General features: G+C 46.2%; 1 protein-coding gene across 2 annotated transcripts in view; it reads right to left on the reverse strand.

Annotated features, from left to right (window-relative positions):
* The window catches only part of UBE2L3 (ubiquitin conjugating enzyme E2 L3), a 56,423-nt gene that overhangs the window by 30,375 nt on the left and 13,103 nt on the right, over nt 1–12,945 (reverse strand). The window contains exon 2 of one of the 2 annotated variants that reach the window (XM_007490392.3): nt 5,150–5,245. The exons of the other annotated variant lie outside the window; for it this stretch is intronic. Coding sequence (XP_007490454.1) covers nt 5,150–5,245 — 96 coding nt within the window. The remainder of the gene's footprint in view (nt 1–5,149; nt 5,246–12,945) is intronic. 2 annotated transcript variants of the gene reach the window in all.

A 12,945-nucleotide genomic window follows, 5' to 3' on the forward strand; every position in this document is an offset into this window, starting at 1 on the left:
ATGCTGGAGGAGGTGGTCTGTTACAGCTTCTGTTTATCATTTCTCCCCATTACCTCTGGGCAAATGAATGCCTACTATATGGAGTCCTTCACAGCCTGCTTTCAACTGACCTTTGCAGACAGTCCCCTTGGTGGCCTTTATGGTACAGTGACACGGGCCTTCTTGTTCCTCTTGCTCAATACCCCATCTGTCCTGTGTGGGCTTTGCCCAGGTTTTTCCCACTCCTGAACACACTTCTTCCTCACCTCCACCTTCATTCAAAGCCGAAATCAAGCACGTGCTTCAACCTAAGGCCTCAAAGCTAGCTAACACACTGCCTGGCAGAGCTAGGGGCCAAGAGGGTCTCAACAGGCCAATTCTTCAGTTGACTATAATGAGATGACATTCAAAAGAGAGAAATTTCAAGTCTTCCTTTGGGTACCCAAAAAATCAACTTCACAAAAATCAGATGGGGGAGTTGAGGTTGGAAAGATCTGCTCCTCCCCCTCCTCCTAATTAGTTTGCCCTTCATTTTTGAAGAGGACCAATGACATCATGCATGGAGTGATGTCTTGACTTGCCCGTGAATTGGATTTACGTGAGGCAGAGCTGCAAAGTGGGCAGCCTCACTCTCTTCCAGCTCTGAAATCCTAGGGTGGAGGTTCTTTCCAGATCAAAACTTTTGTCTGAGATTTCTTCACAGAACCTGCTTTAGCCACCTTCACCCATTCTGCCAAGGCAAGTCTCCACATGCCTCAGGGAGCCTCCCCCTAAATCACCAATAGATTTGAGGCCTAGTTGGTTATCCTCAACCTGGTTTATGGTATCTGCAGAGACAGTTTTACTAGGCTGTGGCTGCTGCCTGCACTACAGCTTCTTGGCGCTCCAGGTGAGAGTTGGGTGCGCCAGGCGGACATGGAAAGTGGATGGGCAGCTCAGTCCTCCCACCAAAGGGGGCTACTCCTCCAAACAGAGCTCGTGAAGGTCTCACAACAACCCTGGTTACTGATGAGGAGGCGCAGACAGACAGGGGTGACACAGGGGATACCTGGGGTCACAGGGCTCCTCCACATCTGAGCTCACCCACATGCCCCTGAAAGGAGTGTGTGGTGTGAAAGACTCAAACGCTGATAGGCTCACTAGGACAGAGCTTCCACGCTGTTCTCTAACAGTGCCTTCGGCCTTGGCTGAGGGCCCAGATCAGAGCAAGGAAGGTGATGTTGTGGGGACACCATGGTTGATGGATAGTGACAAACTGGGGAATGTCCAGAGGAGACAACCAGGTTGAAGAAAGGCCTGAAGTCCATGTTAGAGGATCAAATGAAGGGGCTGGGCAGGTTCAGCTGGGAGAAGAACTGGACTTGTAGGCTGCCTTCAAATGTACACAGAGCCACCAAGTGGATGAGGGATTGTCCTGTTCTGGTCCAGAATAGCATGCGCCATGGGGCCCATTTAGGCTGGACAGCAAGAAAGCCCAAAGCAGGCGGTGTCCTGGACCTGCTCCTCCCTGGAGGCCTTTAGTCAGAGGCTGGTCTTGTCCCCCACCTCTGGGTCCAGTGCCTGACATGTAATAGGCTCATAATAACTGAACATAATACACACACTTGCTAACCAGCAGGTTTTCTGTCTCCTGAGGGCTTCCCTGTGGTTAGTAAAATTCCTTTCTTGCTGGGCAGCTGTGGAGTTCGGTCTGAGAGAGACAGAGTGCGCAGCTGCCTACCTTCCTGCCAAATGGCCTCAGGAATTCTACATGTGGAACAGGGTGCTCTCCAACATCGGGAAGCACGAGTGTCCACAAGAAAACGAAGAGCCCTGATCACAAAAGCTGGCCTGGCAGGAGACCACCACTGCCTTGAGAAGCGAGTTCCCATGGGGCCCAGCACCTGTCCTGTCCTTGGGCTCCTTTTCCAGGCTCTCCCCTTTCTGATCCACGTCTTCCCGGGGGCATCTCCTTCCTGCTCAACAAGATGACACGGTTCTCCACTGACTGAAGCAGGAAGAGCTCTTCCCCTTGGTAGTGTCCTTGCCAGCTTTGGTAACCTAGTAAACGGACAATGCTGCTGCCGGCGTGGTTTTTAATCCAGAAGAGAAGGAATTGCTACATTTCAGGTGAAGTGAGTGAAAATAAAAGATCCAATTATTTTCCCATCCAAGTGTCCAGAAGCCCCTTAAAAGCTATTGCTCACCTTCCCTCCAAGGTTTACATAAAACATCATCCCTGCTTCTCACCTTCTAGGACTTCCCTGAACACCAAACCAGAAGCCTGCCATGCTCATCTTGCTCCCTTTCTCCTCTAATGAAGTTGTACAGGGTTTCACCCCAGATCCATCTGAGGGGGATGCAGGTTCCACCTATTTCAATCCTTCCTTAATTCAAGGGCTTGTCCCCTCTGCAAGGTAGCTCCATCTTTATCCTTCCTTCCTTCCTTCTCTAAATCTCTCTCTGCTGCCTCATTTGAGACCAAGTTCAAGGGATCCGGATACTTCTAACTGCTCAGAACAGCTACAAGAAGGATGCCACTGTTGTCTCTGTGTTTTGGGCACCAAGCACACAGGAGGTTCTTTTCTCCATCTTTGCTGTGCCAATGAAAGACATACGGTGCCAGGGCTCCCTCCCCATGCTGCTATGAGGGAAGAACTGAAGAACTTCAACAAGTGCAACAATCTACACAACTCGCAAAGCAACTGGAAACAAAGTCAACATCCACACACTGATGTGGGACAGATACAAAGAAGCAGGGCTGCCCCACAGAAGTGACACAGAAGGAAGCCAGCACAGCCAATAGACAGACGGCGATTTCCCAACAGAGACCCCGGGGCTGGAGGGGTGAGACCTAGAAGGGACTTTGGGGACCATCTAGCCCCAAAGCTTTGTGCTCCAGGAGGAGGGCCCAAGCCCATAGGCCCCTGCAGGGAGGGAGCAAGGAAGCAGGACATTAAGCCTGAACTGCCTGCCTCAGAAGTTGCTGAGCAGAAAGCAGCATTAAACCAGAAAGGGCCAACAAAATGGGGAGCTGGAAATGATCCTCCCACCTGTCCAGATCACATGGGGGAGGGCCATAAGCAAAGAGCTGGATGGGATCTCAGGCAACCACAGGGCTGACCTACCTTATTTTAAAGAGGACACAGAGAGCTTAGTGACTTGCCCAGGGTCACAGGACTACCAGAGTTTTCTGACTCCAGGCCCAGCCCTATGGCACCGTGGCAACCCCCTAGCTGATCCCTCATCTCTGTAGGCCTCAGTCTGCCCCACAACCCAGGAAATAAGGGGATTGGACTAGAAGGCCACTATATGTAGGACCCCATAATCCCACAAATAGGATAGAGGTGTTTCCTATTTCCTTTCCAGCCAATATAAAATACAATAAAAATAAAAATAAAAATAAAATAAAAGCTGTTCCCTAAAATTCGGGGTGGGGGTGGGGGTGGGGGGCTGCGCTTCAAAGAGGAAGAAGAGGGAGCATCTGGATAGTTCAGTATATTGAGAGCCAGGCCCAGAGATGGGAGGTCCTGGATTCAAATCTGGTCTCAGATCCTTCCTAACTATGTGACTCCTGGACAAGTCCCTTAAGACTCATTGCCTAATCATTAACACTCTTCTATCTTGGAACCAATACATCCTATTGATTCTAAGATGGAAGGTGAGGGTTGTTGCTTTTTAAAGGGAAGATTTGTGGATTTAGGAGAGACCCTTTTTTGTTTCAGCCAGCTCTCTCATTGTCTTCTCACGAGGCAAGCTGCCTCCAAAATGAATGGGCTACCCTGAACTGGACATTTCCAAATGAAAGCTGGCTAAAATACTGTCCAGGGAGCTTGTGGACATCAAGGAACTACCTGGGAGCCCAGTCCAGTTAGATGATATAAAAATTGGGGTAAGTCCAAAGTCCAGGGAATGTGATGACTTTCTAGAAAGAATACCAAACATGGAACAGGAGGAAGAGTAGTTCCTTGTTCCCTAGGTGGCACCCCCAGCGGCTCTGGCTGGCATTCATTTCTCCTCCTCCTCTAACCAGGAACAGGGCTTTTTCGCCTGGCTGGTGTCCTGTGCCCCCCCTCTCCTCCAGGGCTGGCAGGGTCTGGAGACACCTCCAGATTCTTCTCAGAATTATGGTTTTAAAAGCATCAAATAAAATCCAGAGGATGACAAAAGAAATCGATGCCACAGAAATGCAGTTATTGAGAGATCTTTTTCTAAGGTTTCTTCCAACTCCAATTGAGCCTGTAAACTGTGATTTCAGATGATGAATCAAAGTCAGCCCTTATGGTCCACCAAAGAGGTCCCAGAGCACCATATTCTGTAGCAGAAGGCCCTGTGTGTGTTTAGGGACAAGGTGAGGCTGACAAATGTGTCGATAGAGATAACAGGACATTACGGGGCATAAAAATGTGAAAGCAAGCCCCAGAGTTCAGAGGAACAAAGAACCCAGCAGCCAAGACATATTGGCAGTCTGGAAGAAGACAGAGTTCTGGTCCAAGATGACCAGCAATATCAGAACCTGGGCTTCTGATTCCAAGCCAGCAATCTCACCTACTCCATTATGCTGCTCCTCACTGTTATTTGCCCAAAGTGATCACAAAAGGCTGGAGCTGGAAGAAAACCCATGGAGCATCTAGCCCAATTCCTTTTTTTTTTTTTTAAACAGAAAACACCACTAAGGCCAACAGGAAAGAAGGGCCCTACCCAAGATGGGTAGGGGCAGAGCTAGCCCTTGAACCTATCTAGGTCTGTGTCTCCAATACTCTACTCCAAGAGATGGGCTAAGATGGGGGTGGGTATGGATGGAGAAGGGGAAGGAAGGGAAAGGAAGAAAAGGAAGGAAAGGAAGAATTAAAAAGAAAGTTATATGGAGCCAGAAAAGAATCATGCCAACCCCCTTGGAGATAGGCAGCAGAGGTTTCACAGGGTTTAGAGCTGGAAGAAGCTCAGTGTCATTGCCTAAGTCAATCCCCGCCATTACAAGATGAGAAAAACTAGAACTGGTCAAATACTAGAGGCAGGAAGAAGAAAAGGCCAGCGTCAAGCCCAAACCCTCTGCCTCCAAGCAGCCTTGGAAGGGCTGAAGAATGGAGGAAATTCACACCAATCTTCCAGGACTGGGTCAGCAGAGCTCAGGGCAGAATGAGGGCAAGAACATGACAGCACCTTAAAGAAGAAGCAGTCTCATACTCACAGGAACGATGAGCCCTTGCCAAGTCAATAAATTAGCTTCATCAACCTGGATGTTACGGAAGTTTTTCATCCCACACTTGCGGATTTCTTCCAGCTCCTGCGGACCAACAATAGAGAAATAAACATCAGGCCAATAAAACCCCCTGCACTTCCGTCCCTCACCACCTATCCGATGCCTTCTAGCAGGAAGGGCCTGGACCCCAAGCGAAACAACAAAGGACTACAAATGCAATGAATCGAGGATAAAAGGGGGAAACCTGTGCACAGGCTCACTGTAGTAAAAATGAGAATACAGTAACTCTCAGAGAAAACTCCATCTAAAAAAGCAAGGTAGAGGAGAGGAAGATCACTTCTTATTTGGGTGGGGGACCAGTAAGGATGGTGGCATTTGACCTGGTCCTAAAAGGTGGATGGTTAAGACACTGGTGAAAGAGATGCAAGGAGGTGGCACTGCAGCGGAGGAACCAGTGGGAGTTGGCAGAGGCGGCCATATAAAATGGGGATGCCTTGGAGCCAGATGATCTTTCTCTGACTCTCCAAAAAGAACACTAACCAAAGAACCATAAGCCAAACTTTGACACTAAGAAAAATGGCAAGTGGTGAGCCCATCTCTATGGGATGAATCACAGCTACTTTCCCCAGAAGTGTAACAAATGGCCTCTTGATATTTCTCCCAATAACCTGACCTATTCTCAACAAATGAACTGAAAAATCTTCTCTCAATCCAATAAATGAACTGGAAAAAACAAACACCGAAAATGATAAAACTAGTAATAACAACAATAACCATTTACATTTATGTAGCACCTACTCTATGCTAGGCATGGAAGGAAGCGCTTTACAAATATGATTTCATTTGATTCTCACAATAAAGAAGGAAACTGAGGCTGAGAGCGGTTAAGGGACTTGTCCAGTGTCACACAGCTAGTGTCTGATGCTGGATTTGCACTGAGGTCATCCTCTACTTTTTTTAACCCTTACCTTTAGTTTTTTTTTTTTAAACCCTCACCTTTTGACTTAGAATCAATACTGTGTATTGGTTCCAAGGCAGAAGAATGGTAAGGGCTAGGTAATGGGGATGAAGTGACTTGCACAGGGTCACCCAGCTGGGAAGTGTCTGGCGAGGCCACATTTGAACTCAGGACATCCTATCTCTGGGCCTGGCTCTCAATCCACTGAGTCATCCAGCTACCCCCCTTACCTTCAGTCTTAAAAATCAATACTATATATTGGTTCAAAGGCAGAGGAGCAGTAAGGGCTAGGCAATGGGGATGAAGTGATTTGCCCAGGATCACACATCTAGGAAGTGTCTAAATCCAGATCTGAACCCAGAACTTTCCATTTCAAGGTCCAGTGTTCTAGCCACTGCACCATCAGCTGCCTAAAAACTTTGAACTTTTTCTAGGTTAACTAGAGTCTAGATCCTAAATCAGACTGTACAGTATTCTAGAAGAGAGTGGAGTTCTCTCTTTCCCTAGGAAAGTATCAAACAGGCCATACGTTCGCCTATAAGCACTCAAACGTCAGAGCTAGCCTGCTACAAGGAAGTGGCAGGCCAGGGCTGGCTTTTAGCCAAGTCACTAGCCTCCTTGAGCCTGCTCCCTGGCCTTTGGGCCCGAGGACAGACAAGCCTGCTGTCCTGACGTAATGAGCAGATAAATGCCAGTTCATGGCAAGCCACAAGGTGCCTTAAGACACATGGGAAATCTTTGATGCCAGTGAACTCTCAATTATGGAGCTTCATCTTGAAGCCTCACTTTCTTCCCCTCTATTACAGGCAAAGTGTAAGGAAGATGCTTGGTGAATCTTAAATGGGGAGGTCAGTGCAGTCTTTTTTCTTTGATACTAAATTTTATTTTATCCCCCCCATTACATGTAAAAACAATTTCCAGCATTTCCCAAAGAATATTGAGTCTTCCATTCTCTCAACTCCCTTTCCCCCTATGCCCACACCCATGTTGAGATGGTAAGCAATCTCATAGGTTACACATGTGCAATCATGTAAAACTTGTTTCCATATTAATCCTTTTGTGGAAGGAAATTCAAATAGGAAAAAATGGGAAAAGGGAAAAAATCTGCTTTGGTCAGGGTTCAGGTTCAGTTCTTTACTCTGGAAGCAGGTGGTATCTTTTATCATGAGTCATTTGGGATAGTTTTGGATCATTGTACTTCACAGTACAGTGGAACAACTTCACAGCTGTTCCATTGCGCCGTATTACGTTCCCTGTACATTGTTCTCCTGGTTCTGTTTATTTCACTCTGCTTCAGTTCATGTAAGTCTTTCCAGATGTTTCTGAGCTCCTCCTGCCTGTCATTTCTTACAGCACAATAGTATTCCATTACAGTCATATACTAGAACTTGCTCAGTGACTCCCCAATTGATGGGTACCCCCGCACTTTCCAAATCTTTACCCCCCAAAAAAAGAGCTGCTTTAAATCTTTTTGTGCATCTAGTTCCTCCCCCCCCCCTTTTTTTTATCCCTTTGGGATACACAAAGCTAGTGATGGTATTGCTGGATCAAAGGATCTGCACTGTTTTATAGCCCTTTGGGTACAGGTCCAAATTACCCTCCTCAATAACTGAATCAGTTCACAACAGTGCATTCATGTCCCAGCTTTCCCATATCCCCTCCAAGTTTTGCTACTTTCCTTTTCTGTCATGATAGCCAATCAATCAGAAAGGTGTGGGATGGTGCCTCAGAGTTGTTTTAATTTACATTTCTCTAAATAATAGTGACTTAGAGCATTTTTGCAGTGACTATAGAGGTTTGATTATTTTGTCTGAGAACGGCCTGTTCATCATCAGCCCATGCACTGATGATTATAACCATCCAAAGAACTAGAGATCATGAATATTTGAATTTTTCAAAATTAATCATACCTCAGGCTCATATGGTTGTCTCATTATTTTATATTCTTTTCCAAGTTCCAGGTTGCAAACTGCCTATAAACCCAACCCACCTCCAAGGCTCTCTTTATTTATGTCTCCAAAGTGCTACTAACATGCATTTCTGTCTGTACAACCCTCATTTTTCGGTTCTGGAACTGCATTCTTCTCTGGGGCCCAATGTCCAGGGTCCCTGGTCTCATCCTCTACATTCTATTCCCGGAGGCCTCGCCCTGCTTTTCCCAGCAACCTGCTTCTGGCCCACCTCCTGTTATAACCAAATTAAACTCCTGGTTCTTCATTTCCATACAGCTTATTAATATTTACTTGAATAAGAGAAGGCACATATAGCGAGAAAAAGCCAATTTCTAACTAGCCATGTGGGGGCCTTTCCACATGGCTCCCTAAGCCACCTTCCTTTCACCCCAAGAGAATAGCAAGCCTATTTCCTGGAACTCCCTCTTTTAGCCCAATCAATATTCCCATCATTTCCGGTAGGCCCCAGTACATGATCCTGGGAGGGGGTTCCCTTCACACATTCCAGACTCTCTGGCTACAGGATAGGACACCACTATCTGCCCTGTCCCTCAGGAAGGCACCTCTGTCTCTTCCCCCAGCCAGTCTCATTTCTCTACAGTCTTCTATCAGCCCATTCTTACTGTGAGCTTCATCTGGTCTCACCAAAATCACTGCCACAAGCTTCTCATGTGGCTTCTCCACACGCCACTGCAGCCTCACTTCTCTCCCTCTGGAACTCCTCTGGCCACAGACTTTCAGGGGTTCCCCAGAGCCTATTGATTTCAATAGAAATTCCTGATCCAGGCACTGAGAAGCCCTCCCCCAAGGTAACTACAACACATATCTTTCAAGCCATTGGCAAAAGTCTATATTTGTGGCCCAAATGGGCTACGACTCTGAACTCTTATGCTCATCCATCCCATCCTCTATACCTGGTTAAGATCTTTGCTGACAAAATCTCTCTTCCTTTTTCTTCTCGGTCTTCAACCTCAAATGCCACCTCCTGAGCTCCCCTTCCTCAAAAGTAATCCTGCCCTCCCTCCTGGCCTGATGCCACAATCATGTTTGCACTGACTCACATGTACATACATTTCCCTCTTATTTTGGATGAGTGGTATAGTCTGCAATAAACTTCCAGTAAAGATTTGGCAGGCTTTAGAGAGGAGTTTCAGAAATCAATTTGTAAGTCCTTTGTTCAGAATGTCCATATCTTACAAAAGTATACTGACATGCTATAACTGAAACATTACATTTTGATGAAAACTAGTAGAAACCTCTGGCTGGCTCTTTAAAGTTCCTATTGCTATACTAAGCACCCAGAGGCAAGCCCAAGCAGCCACCCCCGGTCTGCATTTCACACCAAGGCAAAGCTTCTATGGGATCATCCCTTCTAATGGCCTTCCATGTTCATCAATGATTATGTGCCTGCCACATGAAATCATCAGGACTAGAGTCTAATGAAGGAAAAGCAGGGGGAAAAAAGAAGAGAAAAGAAGAGAAAAGGAGAGAAAAGAAAAGAAAAGAAAAGAAAAGAAAAGAAAAGAAAAGGAAAGGAAAGGAAAGGAAAGGAAAGGAAAGGAAAGGAAAGGAAAGGAAAGGAATGGAAAGGAAAGGAAAGGAAAGGAAAGGAAAGGAAAGGAAAGGAAAGGAAAGGAAAGGAAAGGAAAGGAAAGGAAAGGAAAGGAAAGGAAAGGAAAGGAAAGGAAAGGAAAGGAAAGGAAAGGAAAGGAAAGGAAAGGAAAGGAAAGGAAAGGAAAGGAAAGGAAAGGAAAGGAAAGGAAAGGAAAGGAGAAAACTGAATAGAGTAAACTTCAGGTATTCCAATCCTTTTCAGAAAAAAGAACTGTTCGCAAATACTCTATTGATTTCTAATAAAAGATCATTTAAATACCTCTTCAAAGCCCTATGTTAGGAGATTGGAAGATGGGAAGGAGGTGAAAGAGCCAGGCCCTGCTCTCAGATTATAACCAGAAGGGAAGGTTAAAGAATCAAGACTCAGATTAAACTACCAGGTAATCTTATGGATTTTTAATCCCGTATCATCCAATGAGAATCTGCCCCCACCCCAACTCCTACTTTCATCCAAGGTGGGCTTACCAGATGTACTCTTCTGAGTGACTAAAAAGCCTAGGCAACTGGATACATGTGGGGGAACTGGTAGCATTGTTAAGAAAGAGAAGAGACATCTGAGGGCTGAGTTTGTATTAGACACACCCTGGCTGATGGAAAAGGAGCATCTGAATGAAGAAGCCCATTTAGTAGCTGGTGAGACAGTGCTCAGGAAGAAGGTAGGCACTGGGGATAAGATGAGGGAGGCTCCAGAAGCTGCTGCTGTGGAAGGACGAGGAAGCATGCTGAAGGGACCAGTACCTGAGATTTCCAAAGTGTGTGGGGGACAATTGTCAAGACATGCTTTGGAGAGACTCAATGTGCGTGTCGGCTAAAGCGACTGTGTGGATCCTGGCTTTTTCAAGCTGGAAGGAACCTTCAGGATCCTCTAGCCTTCATTCTGTAGATGAGGAAACATGATGGAAGCCAGGACACCAATTCAGATATAGGCTGTCGGCCTATGGGAGTGTCTCCCCACATGGCACTCATCAGGCCAAGGGTAACGAGAAGAGAAGCCCTTGAGTCATTTTAGTGAGCACCAGCTCAGCCCCATTCACGTGGGGTTGTTTCCACAGCACAGGCTGCTATCATGAACCCTGTATGATCCATGCCCAAAAGGAGATTTCCAGGGAGAAATGCCTTTCTACGGCAATATTGACAATGAAGGGAAGGGAAGAAGCTTTTCTATAGTGTTACTCTGTGCCAGGTTTTTTATAATGTCATGGCTGATCCTCACAGCAACCCTACAAAGTAGTTGATATTATCCCTGTTTTACAGTTGACGAAACAAGAGGTTAAGTGACTTGCCCAGGGTCACACAGTTAAGAAGTGTCTAAGCCAAATATGAACTCAGAACCTCTCATCTCTAGGCCTGGCTCTCAACCCACTGAGACATCTATTCATCTACCTGCCTTCCCCTGGACTTTCAGTTTTAAATGCACTTTCATATACATTAATTATAACCCTTTTTCAGATGAAGAAACTGAGACTCCAGAGAGACGTATCTGGTACACAGTAGATGCTTCATAAAGGTATACCCCAGTCCTATAGCTAAGGAAAAGAGAAGAACCAAAAATGGAATGTGGGTCAATGTTTGTGAGGACTGAAGAAAAGGACAGAGCTGAGGAGTTGATAGAGGTCACCTTGGAACCAAGACAGCCTGGGCTCAACCTCTGTCTGATAAATACCAGTTGTGTGACCTTGGGTAAGTCACAGGTGCTTGGAGGGCCAAAAAACTCTTAAAATGGCTAATCTACCCAGGAGAGTGAGTTCTCCCCAAACCAAGAAAATCTCAAGCCCACCCTGCCCCAATCCAGAAAAAAAGTCTGAAAAATAGAAAATACGCAAACGTTTTGCCCCTTTCCCACCTGTTACTGTGAACTTAGAAGAGATTTCTCTAGGAAGCTGGAAAAGACTGCATTAGCTCAGCAGTCTCCAGAATCAGCACTTCCTAGTTGTGTGACCAGAGTCTGTCTGAGCAAGCCATTTAACCTGCTTGCCTCCTTTCCTCAACTGAATGATAGGAATAACAACAGCATCTACTTCCCAAGGCTATTGTGAGGCTCATTTAAAGTACTGTCTGTAAAGCCCTTCGCACAGTGCCCAGCACAAAGCAGGAGCTAAATGAATGCTGGTTCACCTCCTGAAATATCATTCGCTTCACTTGATCTTGCCCAGTTCACAGACAGTTGCCTCTCTCACAGACTTAAACTTCCTGTGATTCCTTGGCTCCCACCAGGAGTGGGGCTCCACGTGGCTAGAAGGTCAGTGGGCAGATGCTTCCCTCCTCCAGGGACCCCAGTTTGACCCTCTGAATGATAATGGCTGACACTCAGTAGCTGGGCAGCTCTCAGCTCCCCCCGCCATAATAAGAGAGAGTTGGACTCTGAGCCTTTGGGTTTCTTAGAACCCTACTATTTTGTGACTTGTTCTCTTAAGGGTTCTGTCCTCTTAGACTAACATGAATCGTTAGTAATCCTACAAGGGTGCCCAAACTCTTCTAGTCACTCTCTTAATCTACCCACGGTTGCCCAATGGACTTTGAAGGAAACCATGCATCCTTGTAAGCAGTGATTGAGTAAACTCAGCTGGCAGCAGAAGAGGGGGAGGGACCATTCTGTGCTTGGAAGACAATGCAGGACAACTGTCCTGCATTGTCCAATGCAGGTAGCTCCGTGGATGGACAACCAGACTGGAGATCTTGGGAGGTCTTGGGTTCAGATGTGGCCTCAGACACTTCCCAGCTGTGTGACCCTGGGCAAGTCACTTAATCCCCAATGTCAAGCCCTTACTACTCTTCTGCCTCGGAAGCAATGCTTAGTATTGATTCTAAGATGGAAGGTAAGGATTTAAGAAAGGAAAAGACTATAAAAGCCCAGCCTTAAATAAACCAAGAATTCTGAGCCACTAACATTCTTGATCAAGAAAAAATCTACTTCCTTAATAATTTGGCAAGAATTAGTGCACGGTGCAAAGTGAGAAACATATGAATTAACCCTCCTCAAAAGCACAAGAAATGAGACTTGCCTGGAAAACTCAGTCATTCAAATGTAGTAATCATTCATTAGGGGAGAGCCATAGTCTTCTGGAGCTTAGTCTGGTTGGGTACCACACCTCCAAGCTCAAACTTAAAATCCTCCAGTAGCTTTTAAAGCCCTTCAGAATCTAGCCTCCACTTCCTTCCTCTCCGGTCTTCTAAAACCTTACTCCCCAATTCATTGTCTCCTGTAATCTCATGACCAGGACCTTCTTGCTGATCTCCCAAAGGATGCTCCATCTCCTGAC

Source organism: Monodelphis domestica, chromosome 3 (assembly GCF_027887165.1).
Source record: "Monodelphis domestica isolate mMonDom1 chromosome 3, mMonDom1.pri, whole genome shotgun sequence".
Taxonomy (NCBI): Eukaryota; Metazoa; Chordata; class Mammalia; order Didelphimorphia; family Didelphidae; genus Monodelphis; species Monodelphis domestica.